The 14851-nt window shown below is 40.8% G+C and overlaps 1 protein-coding gene across 1 annotated transcript; it reads left to right on the plus strand.

Moving 5' to 3' along the window:
- Positions 1-1380: 1380 nt before the first annotated feature.
- GTSE1 (G2 and S-phase expressed 1) lies at positions 1381-14181 on the plus strand. Its single transcript, XM_086739964.1, has 12 exons — positions 1381-1409; positions 2514-2597; positions 3328-3385; positions 3459-4077; positions 5262-5423; positions 6825-6966; positions 8176-8553; positions 8739-8811; positions 9248-9496; positions 10519-10699; positions 11834-11974; positions 13398-14181. The coding sequence occupies exons 2-12, from the start codon at positions 2519-2521 to the stop codon at positions 13479-13481; spliced, it is 2166 nt and encodes a 721-aa protein (XP_086596090.1). The 5' UTR covers positions 1381-1409; positions 2514-2518; the 3' UTR covers positions 13482-14181.
- The last annotated feature ends 670 nt before the right edge of the window (positions 14182-14851 follow it).

Raw genomic sequence — 14851 nt, forward strand, 5'->3', positions numbered from 1 at the left:
ATAGGATGAGAGGAAACAGCTTCAAGTTGCATCAGGGGAGATTTAGATTGGATATAAGGAAAAATTTCTGTACTGAAAGAGTGGTCAGGCATTGGAACAGGCTGCCAAAGGAAGGGGTGGAGTCACCACTCCTGCAGGTGTTCAAAAAATTTGTAGACGTGGCACTTCGGGACACAGTTTACTAGGCATGGTGGTGTTGCGTTGACGGTTGGACTTAGAGGGCTTTTCCAGCCATAATGATTCTATGATTCTATTTGTGTCAGCCATTTACTGTATGTATTAGCCAAGACACAAAATACAAAATACTCAAGTTGCAGGTATAGTGCTTGCAAGGCTCCAGGAAAGACACCAAAATATAAGTGGCTAAGTAGAGAAAGGGTTGCAAAATATTTTGTAAATATTACAACCTGCAGGTCATGATTAACCATTCTTATTCAACTGCTACCATACATCCCTTGATTGCAATTTCTGAGGCCACGCATGTGTTAGCAGAAAACCCTAAGCACTGCACAGCATTAAATGTCAGAAGAAATGTAGAAGAGTGATGTTTTCCTGGTGTTTCTTACTGACATCAGTTTACTTTTAAAACTATTCCATTGGTCAGCCCATACTAAGTGGTAGTAGCTGGGACTGACATCCAGTAATCTTGCTGTTCCTTATGTCAGCTTAGCAACAGATGGCATGCACTTTTTGGTGCAGTTAAGTCACTAGGACAATCCTAGCCAACAAAAGTGTGGAGGAAACAAAAGGAGTCCATCTGCATGCTCCACCACAGCCAGCACAGCAGCTGTGCCAGGAGTCACCCTGAGGCCCCGCACCCCAGCAAGGACCCAAAGCCAAGTCCTTCAGCAATCCCACACACTGCAGAAGGCTTTCCCTTCCACTGCGGCCACCACCACGGCCGGCCAGGCAAACCCGGCTTTGCAGTGACAAAACAACAAGCAATGGGGATGAAACAACTAGGCTGGGGCTTGCATTTGATGAGCAGAAAGCACCAAAGGAGCGGCCTGGCCTGCAAGGATGAGCAAAGCAGAAGTGGCCATGGGCCCTGACATGGCTGCCAGCAGCCACCCAACCACCCCACGGGTGCCTGCAGCAGCCTTCTGGGCAGCCTCTGGTGGCCCTGCGTGCTCCAGAGGCCCATCTCAACTTCTACCAGACCGTCTGTAATCACATATATTCAACCTGTCAAAAGCTGGCCACTGTATGTGGGCGGTGCCCTCTCGGCGACGCCGTTGGGGCGCCAAGACCAACTACAAGCCCCAGAATGCCGTGAGGCAGGTAGGTGTCGTTATCGTTCGAACATGCCAATGAGGGCGCGCTGGGCGCGTCACGTGACCGCGGCGCGGTTTCAAACGTCCCGGCGGCACCGCCGCGCTGCTTCGTGCTTTTCCGTGCTTCCCGCGGAGGTGAGCGGGCCGGAGCGGTACGGGAGGTGGGCACCGGTTACCGGCTTAGGCCCTTGGCGGCCCCGGCCGCTTTCCTGGCGTCGCGGTGCGGTGCGCGGAGGCCTCTCCCCGAGGACCGGTTGCGGAGCGGCCGTTGCGGTCAGGGCCTGCGCGAGCTGGCCTGAGGCGGGGCGGTGGGCGGCCGGTGAGCGGGCGGCCGGGGCGGCTCCGCACCCGTCGCGGGGCTCCGCGTGGCTTGCGAACGGCTCCGCGCACGCCGGGCAGCTTCTCCTGCTCCGGGTGTGTCTGTCTGGGCGGGGGGGGGGGGGGTCTCTCCTCTCCTCGGGCTGACCTCTCGGCGAAGCCCGAGCGCGTTGTGTTAAGGTAGGGACGAGTCTACCGCTGGATCGTATTCAATGGGCTTCTCTCCACAGGTGAAAGGTGCTGTTTTAAGCACAGCAGGCGTTTCCCTGCGGAGCAGAGATGTGCCGAGTCTCGGTTATGCCGGTCTCGAATTAGTGCTGTAAAAAGTTTTGGTTTTTTTTAGCCTGTGACGTGGCAGTGTTGTGCTGCCTGTTGCAGCAGCATTCGTATAAGGAGTTCAGTTGCTGAACACAGTTTGTGTAAGGAATTTCAGAAATCCTAGTATCACTGCTGTATCTGAAGGCTTTTTACAGAGGCTGCAACACTTTACACATACCAGATATCAGATAATTTCGATAGCACATTTCAAGAGAGGATGGTGAGATTTTTTTTTTTTTACGGTGGGGGTGGTGGAACACTGGAACAGGTTGCCCAGAGAGGTGGTGGATGCCCCATCCCTGGAAACATTCAAGACCAGGTTGGATGGGGCTCTGAGCAATCTGTTGTGGTTGGAGATGTCCCTGCTCCTTGCAGGGGGGTTGGACTAGATGACCTTTAAAGGTCATGACCCTTCCAACTCAAATTATTCTATTCTATGATTTGACATCCTGTAAACTACATTTGTGTGGCTGCCCCTAAACATAAAAGTCTGCAAAGATAATCCTTACATTCTTGCTAATTTGACAGTGTCATAAAATTCTGTAACCTTATTGTTGTTTTTTTTTTAAAAACTTACTGCATAGCAAATTCTGTATTTTCCAGATACTATGGAGGAAGGAAAAGAAATGGCAGGACATTGCTCAAGTCATGTGATTGAAGAAAAACAGAGTATTTGCATGAGCAATGGTAGGTGGAGAACATGTTCGGATATTCTCTACCTGGTGTGTCCATTATTAAAAGTTAAAACAGACACAGACCTCCTGTGTCTGCTTTATATCTTGTTCTGTGTACTTGTTTTCTTGGATGGGCTGCCGTTGCCAGTCTCGGATTTACAAGCCCCCTCAACAGCTTGTGGAGCACTGGTGCTAGCACATGTGTAGTAGCAACATGATGTCATGGACCTCTCCCTGTATAGCTAATCTGAGCTCCTCCCTTTTCCTTATCTGTCTGCTGTGGATGTAGTTAATATTTAGTGTATATTTTAGCTAGCAGGAAAACTAGTCTTTCTCTCTGACTTCTGCTGCTGTCTTCTGGTGGTCTGAACTGGAAAAGAACTGACTGATAGGACAACTGCATTGTCATATAGCTCTAGATCATATATTCTCACTTTTCTTGATTGGAGCCTGCTCATAACCTTTCTCATAGGCAGATCCCATGTTCCTATTATGGATACTTAGAAGTTAGTGTTGAGATCTTTCATGATATTTGGGCATCTATCACAATTATGATCATATTCACAGCTGTACCTTCCATTTTTTTAATCTCAAATATGTTTTTACTAACTTTATTATTTAAACTGGGTAGCTAAAGCTTTCTTTGCCATCTGACATCGGCTTTGCCAAACTGCCAAAGCATAATACAATCATTTTCATTGCAAACCCCCACTGTGACCAGATCCTTGTTGTTATAGTTTCAGACTTTCCTCTTCTGACTGACGAAAAGTTTGATTTTGACCTTTCACTCTCTCCAGCAAGGTAAGTGAAGGGGTAAATACACCTTTAAAATGGACACACATAAGGGTTTGGGCTGATTTATTTTTCTTTGTAGTGGAAATGAAGATGAAGTTTTTGTTGGACCTTTGGGACACAAAGAAAAATGTATTGCTGTCAATATTGAAGCAAAAGAAAGTGCTGAAAAAAAGAGTGTGCTTGCTTCTGATGATAAACTCACGTGGAGCCCACTTACAGGAGAGAAATTTGTGGAAATTTTCAAAGAAGCTAATTTGTTAGCAATGCAAATAGAGACTGGAAGCAAGAATGAACAGACTAAAATAAGCCAATCAGAGGAACGGGAAAACAAGATTATAGAAAAATTTGTGGAAGACTCGAAGTCAAAATTGAAAATACTGAGAAACCAAAATATAGGGAAAAGTCCCAGGGTTGTTAAACGGGAGACATACTGTGTGCAGGATAGCCCAGTATGCCAGCTGCCACCTTGTTTTCAGAAGGAATCGGATAAACTTTTGTCAGGTGACAAAACACATGCTATTCATACTCATCCAAACAGAAGCCCTGCTAAAAATCATATGTCTCCTACAAAAATTGCCAGTTCACCTCTGACACAAGAACAGAAAACTATGGAAAGAAATACAAAGGCAACAGGCAAACTACCAATGGCAAACCCTTCATCTACTCTTGGAAAAAGCAATTTGTTGACTGTTGAAAAGGTAAAGACAGCTTCTGGGCTGTTTTCTTTAAACACAGCCTTTGTTTGCTTTAGGAATGTTTAAACTATCTACAAACTTTTATTTTGAAAAGTGAACTTTAATCTTCTAATATTTCTCTACCTCATAAGATCCTTAGGCAGGAAATATAAAAAAGAAAAGTCAGGGCAGATGCCAACTAGTTTATCTATTATGGTGATGTAGAGCAGGCAAAATTATTTTGCATTGTATTCTGTTTTTGTGAATACCATCATTCCTAGCTTCTGTGTTTTGTTGCTGGTAAAATTACTGCACTGTTCTTAGTGACTTAATGTGCAAAAGTGGCTTTGTTAATCCTTGTCAATGGAAGTGGCAAGGAGGGAAAAGCTCACAATTATTTTGATGGGACAGGGAAATATTTTAGCTCTATTTCTGTCCACAACTTGTCTCAATCATGAAAAGCACTGATGAATGGTATTACATTTAGGATGTGGCTATGTCAGCAACTGAAAATGTATTCTAGGATAGCAAGGCAACAGTTGTGTTAGTCACCTTGCGTGCACAAATCCCAGTCTTTGGATAGAATATCTTCTGGATTTTTATTGCTCTACACCTTATGGCTTAGGCTCCAGCATGTACTGCAGATTTTACTGAAGATGTGATAGTGGCTCCTTGGGAACCGTCACCTATAGAAAATAGGGGACCCTTTGATTCCTTTGTGGTATAAGTATCTCCTTGATTTTGGATGCTATAGAAAAGACACGGTCTTAATGCTTTAACTAGCCAAATTGTACCCCACTGTCTAAATAGATAGTTTGGATGATGCAATCTACTATTGTAATATCCTATCTTTTGGAAAGCTAGAGTTAAGCAGAAGAATTGTAATTACATGTAGATCTCATAGTTGTAAGGAACAGTAAGTAGGTGAACACGATTATGTTAAATTTGTGCTGATGAATTGTTGTTGCAGAACTGTACTTAGATTGATGTCCAATATCTGAGTTCAAGCATGTTCTAGTACTTAGCAAATACACTCACTGGACTAACATTAAATTATATTAGTCTAAAGACTGAGGACTTGACTGGGTTCAAAAGCTTCTTCATTGATTGTTGTCTTGGTTTCTTAACAAAATCAATTTGTGTAAAAGGCTTTATAGTGGTTTCTAGAAACACTAGTAGCTTTTAAAATGTTGCATTGAAATTTGCAGTCCAAACATACTAGTATTTCTACAAAAAGCGACTTGAACAGCATGGGATCATCTGAAGATCTAACTTCTGATAAATCTAGTACTGCTTCAGATGTCTTTGAGTCTTCGTTCAGTGGCAGTTCCTCAGTGCAAGATAAAAAAGCCCTTCCAGCACCAAGTAAGGTAATGGTGAGAATTATTAATATGAAAATAATTTTTGTAATGTTCTAATAAAAAGAAAAAACTGAATATATTTTACTTCTGATTTAAAACTATATTGTTGTGTGTAATGGTTTTAAGAAAAAGTAGTCTCTGTGCTGTAATTGCTGTTCTTGGATGTGTGTTTTAAGTCTATAACACAATGAACGTACTTAGGAGCAATTATAAATGTGTTTTATTAACAAGCATTACCTTTGTTTTTAAAGCAGTAGCTGCAGATAAGTGATCAGCAGTTTTCTCTAAGAAACAAAGTTTTTAATATCTGTAGTTAACTATACCTCATGAAAAGCTAGAAAGGTTGCCATAACCTGTATGAAGGTAGAATGCCTATAGCTGCCAGTTGTTTTGAAGCTTTAGAGACCCACTTCCATGCTGTATGCCACTTCACTGAATTACAGAATGGTTGATGTTGGAAGGGATCTCTTGAGGTCATCTGGTGCAACCCCTCCTCAAGCAGGGCCACCTAGAGCCAGTTGTCCAGGACCATCGCCAGACAGCTTTTGAATATGTCCAAGAATGGAGACTCAGCAACCTCTTGGGGCAACTCCCCAGTGCGCAGTGAGCCTCACAGTAAAAAAGCATCTCCTGATGTTCAGAGGTAGAATCTCCTGTGTTTCAGTCTGTGCCCATTGCCTCTCGTCCTGTCACTGGGCACCACTGGACACTGTCCTTTGAGATATTTGTATATATTGATGAGATCCACCTTGAGCCTTCTCTTCTCTAGGCTAAACAGTCCCAACTCTCTAAACCTTTCCTCAGATGGGAGATATTCCAGTCCCTTAATAATCTCAGTGGCTCTTTGCTGGATTCTTTCCAATAGCTCCAAATTGCTCTCTTACTGGGGAGCCTGGAGCTGGACACAGAGCTTCAGGTGTGGCCTCCCCAGTGGTGAGCAGGGGGGAAGGACAACCTCCCTCAGCGTGCTGGCACCACTCCTCCTAATGCAGCCCGGGATACTGTTAGTGTTCTTTGCTGCAAGGGCGCGTTGCTGGCTCATGTTCAGGTCCTCCATGAGCGCTTCCAAGGGCCTTTTCTGCAAAGCTGCTTTCCAGCTGGTTGCTGCTAGTGTATATGGGTGCCTGGGGTTACTCCTTTTAAGTCCGTACTCAAGTTTGTGGCAGGAATAAAAACAAGAGTCTACCTCCTAGACCTGATATTCCAGTTCTGTATAATAACCCAGATATAATGAACTGTTTCTAAGAAAATTCACTTTTTAAACTGTAATCTGAGGAAGAAGCTTCTCTAAAATTTAAAAGTAAAAAGCTATAATATCAACAAAAAGCATGGAAAAATAATGTGTTAAATAGTTTTGTGTTTGTTTGTTTGTTTTTTTTTCTTTTGAATAAACTATATTCTCTGATTCAGCCTGGCTTAAAGAAGATAACACATCCGAAACTTCCTGGTGTTGCCAGTGGTCTCACAAGAAAGGCTGCTTCATCATCATCCGTTTCCAGCATGAACTCAAGTCTGAATTCAAGTTTACCCATTTCTCCCATAGGAAAAAATGGTAATCACTCTTATTGTGGATTTGTGCCACAAATCAATGTTGAAGTAGCTAAGCATGTATTGGACTGTGGGTTTGGGTATGTTTTAATGATGTCCAGTACATATGAGTAGTAAGAAATATTTTGAATGGAGAAAAAAATGTTGTGGAGTAGCCCAATAAATCCCTGTGGACAAAAGATAAATCTTAGACTTCTATCATTTGTAAAAACTAGATTCATGTAAGCCTGATGCCTACATGTGAGAGTCTGACACAGCTAGAACAGACGCAGTGTCTCAGGAAACATGTTCTTTTTGTACGTGATCTTCTCTATTATAGCCAAGTACGTGAGCTTCTGAATGCTGTAAGCTTGTCTAACATGAATTAAACAAAAAAAAACCAACCCACCACCACCAAAATACGGAAGGAAAGTGGAAGGCCTAGTTCCAAGTTCTGATTTTCTGTAAGCCTAAATAAAGGATGAGCTTTACTCAAGCAGACTGAAAAAATCTCTGGGGAGATAACTGAATACAACCAAGAGGCTTATATTATAATGAGGACATCAATTTGACCCTTTCAGTAAGCCTTAAAGGTTCAGGAAAATACTCTCCTAAAAATACTGACAGATGTTCTTGTAGATCTATCAAGATACCAAGTTACTGCAAATTTTTATATTGTACTTTGTTTCTGGATGAATAATAATATATCAGTAAAAGTTAAAGCTTAATAAGAATTATTTCATATGATAGAAGTGTCTAGCCAGGATTCATCCTATTATTGAAAGTAACCTACAGACTAAAAGTAAGAACCGTACAGAAACCTGAGAGAAGCACTTGTGGGGTAGTTCAGCCTGTGGTGTTACAGTGTAACTTGAACTATCACCTTCTTGAATGCCTGCTTAAGGGAACAGAGCCAACTATGCTGCAAAACAATGCTGAAAATGTAACTTGAATCTGCATGCTGTTTTGGCATTCCTTGAAGATTATTATTTGATTTGATTGCAGTAACTCGGGAATTTGGTAAGAGACTTACTAAAACAGACAAAGTTGCTGGAGTATTCAGGGAGTAAGTTTTCAGTAGTTGTATATGTTGTTCTTAAACTTGAGTTGTTTGAACATAACTTTAAATGCTGTAAATTGCTGGTTTTCTTTCTTATGAGTGTAATTATTCTGCTTAGTCAAAAATTTAGCAATAAGTGATGATTCAGGAGTATAACTTCACTTTCTATTTCAGGAAAACCCAGCACGTCTTCAAAAGCTAATGTAAGTGGCCCTAAGTTTTCATCTAGTACAAGCAGGCTGGCCCTTGTCAGACCTACCAGAGTGTCATCTCTGCAGGCTGCCAATACTGACAAATCCAGGAAGGAAGCAAGGTCAGCTAGTACTCCCAAAATATCTAGTGCTGTAAGTTTGGCTAAATCTTCAGTTTCTGCAACATCATCTGAGGCTGCAGGCAGTGGAATTCAGAGGCTGAGCTCTGTTCCCAGTCTGCAGAAGCTATGTCAGCAGAATAAAGATGGAAGTGCAACAAAAGGAAGCCTGTGTCCAAAGCCCAAGGCTAGAGTTTTGTCTCTTCCTATAAGTCAAAGTAAGGTTCCAGTGAAGACTGGAGGTAAGCACATACTTTGCATGACCTGTCTTCCAGCTTGCCTATTAAAAGTAAATGTTACCTTCAATGCTTGTTTCATTACACTTCTGTCCACCTCTTGGAAGGAACTGATGTTTTAACTGAAAGGTATCTCTGTTTTTTTTAAAAAAAAAAACGTGGATAGCAATTAACGAAACTTTTATCTTCAGATACACCATCAAGCAAATCAGCACCAAAAGCAACAGCATCTCTTGGATTAACATTTTGTGGCACACCTGGAAGGTAGGGCTTAACTGAAAACTGAATGTACTGAGGCATACTTTTTAGAATGCAACATGGTTGACTGAATCTTTAAAAGTCCTAACTTCATTGTCATTTCTTTGAGACCCTCCAGGTTAGCTATGTTAATACCTATCGGAATTGACTATTGGAACTGATTTAAAAAACAAACCAAAACAAAACCCCAGAACTAAGCCAAATGGCACCCCCCACTCTCTTCAGAAGAAGAGTGTTTTCTTTGCAGTGCTGAATAGACTAGAGTCACTCAAAAGAATTCTTACGACGTAAAGCCCGTACTATGCTGTGACTATCAACTTTATGATGATTACTGTTCCCTTACTGACCAAAGGGAAGCTGATTTCTATTTTCTGGTAGAATAGTTTGAATAAAACTGTTCCTAGAAGCTTTTGGCTAATGCATGTTCCTTTTTTTTTTTAAGTGCCATGGCAGTCAGCACTCCTGTGAAAGCCTCAGAAAACAGGATCTTTCAGAATTCTTGCTTTCCTGAGAGGTCTGTCTCCATGACTCCTGCCAGTTTGAAACGATCTGGCTTACCTACACCTGTTCGTCGTATCTCAGGATTTCCAGTGGTGACTCCTAAAACTGCATCAAGAATGACATTTTCTCCATATGCTGCATCTGTTCACCAAACTTCCAGCTTTTCCTCCAAAAAGACTCTTACAGCTGGGTAAGACAGAATCTTCCACATAAGAAATGAGTATTGTAGGCAAACTACCTCTGAATTTTAATGATGATGTTCAGGTTTCAAGGACCTCTGCTAAACGTTAGAAAAAAGCATTTGAGCATAGATGCTGTATAGGCCTAATAAAGATTTATATCTTGTGACTAGTTAAGTATTATAAGCCTTACAGAGATGAGTCAATATCTAACACTAAAGAATTATACTCTCTAATAGGAAGCTGCTGCTCTGTCTGAAAACAGATATGGCATTGGCGTTATTTTGCTGTTGCCTTCTGATGAAGGGAAGTAGCTGGTTAAAATATATATTACTTTTAACTTTGTTTTATACTGTTGCTAATATCTCTGTAAAATTACACTTTGTTAAAGGCAAGGATTTAATAGACTGATCCTTGGTTTCTGAGCAGGTTTACCTATGGTTCGTTTGAAATAATTGCTTGCAGAATGGGTGAATCCTACACTGTTGTTAATTATGTTTGTTTTCTGTGAAAATAATGCCTTCTTCATATTATCAGAGCAACATCTTCTCACAGGTGCCATATATCATATATATATCATATATATATATATTATACTAATCAGATTAGAACCCCTGGTCTTCCAGCTGGTGTCAGGACTTCCTCTCAGCAGGGACTGAAGTGGGTTGCTCAGTGGTATACAATGTCACTACTTGTTTTCTAGCAATTTCTTCAAAGCCTAAAAAAACCCAAGATCCTACATGTGAACTTTAGGCTGCATGTATATGTCAATTTAAGATTAAATTCCACATAATTCTGAAGTCATTGGCTTTTTTTTTTGGAGGGGTAGGCTATAAATTTATTGCGGCATGAAATAGCTTGTATTTTGCAGGTAACTAGCATACTTTTGGATGAAAAATGGAAAGCTTTTTGGTCATTAAAACTTTGGGTAAAAAAAAAGGAGAAAATGAGATTAGGATTTTGGCTTGTCTCTCCAGAGAAACAGTTCATGCTGATTAAAGAACTCAATTATTGTCAATGTTCTTTTCCCTAGTTATAAAAAGACAAAAGAGAGTAAGACACATACATCGTCTTCTGAAGAAGATGTATCTCCTCCACCTGTGCTACCTCTTGCACTTAACTTCTCACCAGAAAAAACTGCCACAGAAGCAGTAGAAAACAAATTAAAAGAGACTGAAGTACAAAATGAGCAGGCTGAAGAGAAACAAACTGAGGTAAGAAATGACAATATATTTTTTTTCCTGCAGAACAACTGACTAAACTGCTTGAAAATAAATTATTTCAAGATGAGGGATAAGTAGGAAAACCACTTCAGTACACACAAAGTTAAAATGGATTAACTGTGGATAGGCACCCTCTAGTGCCTATTTCTAGCACTGAACATCTGTCAGTGTTTCCACTAAGTTTGTTCCCATCTCAAAAATGAATGATCAAATACTTGCAGATTTCATAACAGATTTCCACTTCTGCATGAATGCTGTCATATCCTTGTGGATTTGATTAGAAAAGCAGTGTCACTGGGCAGTTCCTATTGCAGCCATAAAGCACTTATGGAAAAGATAAAGTGCACTGCTGTAGCTAAATTCAGTTGCCTAACAGCAGTGCAAATCTGCATATAGTGAGTGAGGATTAAACCCCGGAGTCCGTGTAGCAGTAAACATAGTTAAGTGTCACGTACTTAGTCCAGTGAACACTTTTCCCCTCTCCCAAGGATCTACTAGCTTCTTGTTGAAAGCTGGCACTCCACAAGTATTAAGGAGAAAGAACTGAACTGGTAGTTCTGAAATACTGTGAAAGTGGCTACTGATGTACAACTATTCAGGTGTAGAATAATCTGTAGATTACTTGATGTTATTGCCCTGATATTTTCCTTGTTAGCTTACCTGATGACACAAAATGTTACAGAATTGCTTAGCGCATGTATAGAGTGGCTAAACTGGGCAAAAGCATAACTAAAGTTTGGAGCTCTACAGAATAGTTTATATGACTAAATAGCATTGCACAGTAATTGTAGTCAAGTCATTTGAATATTAGAAGAGTTGTTACTCTTCCATTTTAATTTTTACTTAACTCTGCTTTTAAGTGAAAAATAGTTTTATGCCCCAAGTAGCTCTTGTTTTTTCTTACTGCATTTTCCCTCTCTGTGATGCCAGCCATTGGCAGAGCAAGAGCTGAGGTTTTTACACTGTGTACAAACAATCCTGCATGAAAAATACCCAACCTGTAAAGTAAGCCTGTCCTGTGATTATTACAGCTGTACAAGCTAAATTGACTGCCTAAATGTTTATGAAGGAAGCATAGAGAACAGAAGGGAAAACCTGATTTTTTTTTATTTTTTTTTTTTTAAGGCCTTACTAGTAGATATTGGAGTAAACAAATTTATCCCGCACACTTTGGAATGTGAAAGTAGACCTCTGATTGACCTTTCCAATACTCCTGAAGTGAATAAGATTACTCCTCTAAAGCCTACATTCTCAGGGCAGGTAAAGGTAAGTTATATTCAAGTCTTGTGGTGCAAATATGCTAGCAGAAAAATGTCAACTGGCTGCATGTACTTGTCTGCAGAGCAGCTCCAGAGTACTGTAAGAATTACTTAATATTAGCTCAATAAGATAGAACATACTAATGTGCTCTTAAGTAGAGAGAACATAGTGTTTAAGATGAAACGATGTGCTCTCAACTAGAGCTGAGTGAGCAATCTGCAAATAGGAAGAGGAGGAGGATGGAGAAAGAACTTACTGCTTAAAGCAGTTATTAAAGAATGAAACTGTTCTGAAGCAGGCAGGAAGTTAATGCTGTCTTCAGCAGAGTACGCATGCTGACTTTTTCTTTTTCTTGCAAACTTTCAGTTCTTGGCAGCAGCAGCTCATTTTCAGCAAAAAAAGCAAGGCTGTCTCCTGTATAACTCCTCTCCTAATCCCCTCCTTTGCTGAAATATGTGCATTGAAATCTACTCTAAATTTAACAGTCATTCCTGGCAAGTGTGTTTTGTACATTAGGGGCTTGAAGGCAGATGCATTTAGGTATTGTCAGGTGAATTTAGGTATTGTCAGGTGGTAACTAGGAGGATGTAGTCTTTGATGACATTAGATGTAGTTGGGATCAATTTAATGTCAGGCCCCTCACAGAAGTCTGACTTCTAGGGGAATGTTCAGAGGAGTTCACAAGTGCTCTGCCCTGTCTGGATGACAATGTCACTTGAATATGCATAATAGTGAATAGCCTTTTTAGGCTTTTAAGGTGAGTATGGGCAATAACCACCTTGTGAGAAGCTTGTGCTTGTCTAAGAATTTAAACTACATGTTTAAAAATCTGCACCTGTGTCGTAGTTCAGGCCTGATCAGGACCAGACTACGCAGTCTTTTTTTACATCTTATTCACTTCTCATCTCCTTTCCACTTCTTGCAGCTGGGCTGGACCGAGTCGGGCCCAGTCGGCCGCCTGGCGAGAGGCCAGAGGGTGAGGCCTGCAAGGCCCATGAGGCCTGCGCCTCCCCCTCTGCGCCTCTGCCCCCACTCAGCTTCTTCACATCTTCTCTCCTCTTTTTTTTCTGTTTTCCCCTTCTTAAATACGTTATCGCAGAGGCGTTATCACGGGACATTCTGCTACCAATCGGCTCGGCCTTGGCCAGCAGCAGGTCCGCCCTAGGCCCGGCCCAGTCCACTGAACAGAGGGGAGCGACTTCTAGCAGTTTCCTACAGAAGCTACCACCTTAGGCCCCCCCTTACTAACAAAACCACGACAACCTGAAAGCTTGAGTGTGGTGATTGTATCTGTCTTCTGGATAGTAATAGGAACCCTAAACAAAAAAAAAGTGCTTGAGAAGACTATGTTAATAGAGATTATTACTCCTGGTAGTTATGTACAACAGCTAGCTACAATAGCTAAATTTTATTGTTTTTCTTCTTTCAGCTAATTGATTTGAGTTCACCTCTTATCACTCTGAGTCCTGATGTAAACAAAGAAAACCTGGATTCCCCTCTACTCAAGTTCTGAACTTGAGCTGAAATGAAGAATTCTTGGCATCTGGTCTCTAAAGTGTTTAGGTGTTACTTTTCATTTTTCACAGTTGTTTGGGTTGTTTTTTTTTTTTTTTTCCAAGATGGCTATAGATTTTCTGATGACCTGCATTAACATGATAGACTTCTAACAGTCTTGATATAGTCAAACCAAGTCTGACTAATGGTTCTGTTCATGGATGTGCTGCAATAGATTTATTTAAACTGTGTTGCTCTAGGGCAAAAAGGGATATTCTCTGTATTGGAAGCCTGGCTGTCTCTGTTTAGCTACCAATTGTCCTTTGATTCCTTATCCTTTGTGTGCAACAAAGATTTAATTTAAAATAAATGAATTGTTTACCAAACTGTTGTACAAAATAGCAACCTTTTATTACAGGCTTTGAGAATATTTTAGTGTTTCACTAACAAATGTTATGATGTAGGTGAACTAGTGAACTTCTGGTTGGTTTTTCATACAAAATTGTAGCAAGTCTGGAAATAAATGTTTTGCTGTTGAATGCTGGTGGAGTACACTAACAACAACAGCTGAATTTGTGTGATTCAAGGGAAAAAGCAACAGCTTGTTACTGCAGATGGTTTAGTTGTGATATTTGAAGGTTAGATTTCAACTTTCTCACTCTCAAAGAGCAGAAAAATGCTTTCTTACCTCCATCTGCCCCCCTTTGATAATACATGGAGGTGAATGGAAATGAAAATGTACACAGTAGCCCATAAATGTTGAAGCACCAAGCCTGTCTTGGAGACTAGAGACTTCTGCTGTGTATGTACTTGCTTAATATATTTATTAAAGTTTATTAAGAAATGGAAATGGATTTTCAGCTCTTTGTATTAATTCAAAAAGTGGTGGAAGTTGGAGACTCTGTGTTTAAGCAGGAAGAAGTGTTCAGATGAGTATCAAACATTTTTATGCTGAACAAGGCTGCTGCCTTTGCCTTTATCTGAAGGCTCTTGCCTGCTTCTCAGCATTGCTGCCTTTTCTGGGGTTGCTGCAGTGCCAGACGCTGTTCTGAATGAAGGCCTTTGGCCAGATTGTGAAGACTCTTCTCAGTCAGAGGAAACAACCATGCTACCTGCTTCTGCCAACAGGAACCATAAAAATGTGGAATTTGTGTACTTTCCTTGCTGGTTCCTGCTTTCCTTCTGTGAAAAGCAAGAGGGCTTCTTCAACCGAAGCATTTACTAAAATTTTATTTGAGCCAGTGCTGTGCATTTAAAAGCAATGTTCAAATCAGATCCTCAACTAGTCTTTAAATAGGGGGAGAAATGACTTTGGTTGAATGTTTTGAAACTGAAGCAGAGGGAGATATTAAAAAAAAAAAAAACAAAAAACAAAACCTGAACTTAGAA

Source organism: Chlamydotis macqueenii, chromosome 1 (genome assembly GCF_036417535.1).
Source record: "Chlamydotis macqueenii isolate bChlMac1 chromosome 1, bChlMac1.mat, whole genome shotgun sequence".
Classification (NCBI taxonomy): domain Eukaryota; kingdom Metazoa; phylum Chordata; class Aves; order Otidiformes; family Otididae; genus Chlamydotis; species Chlamydotis macqueenii.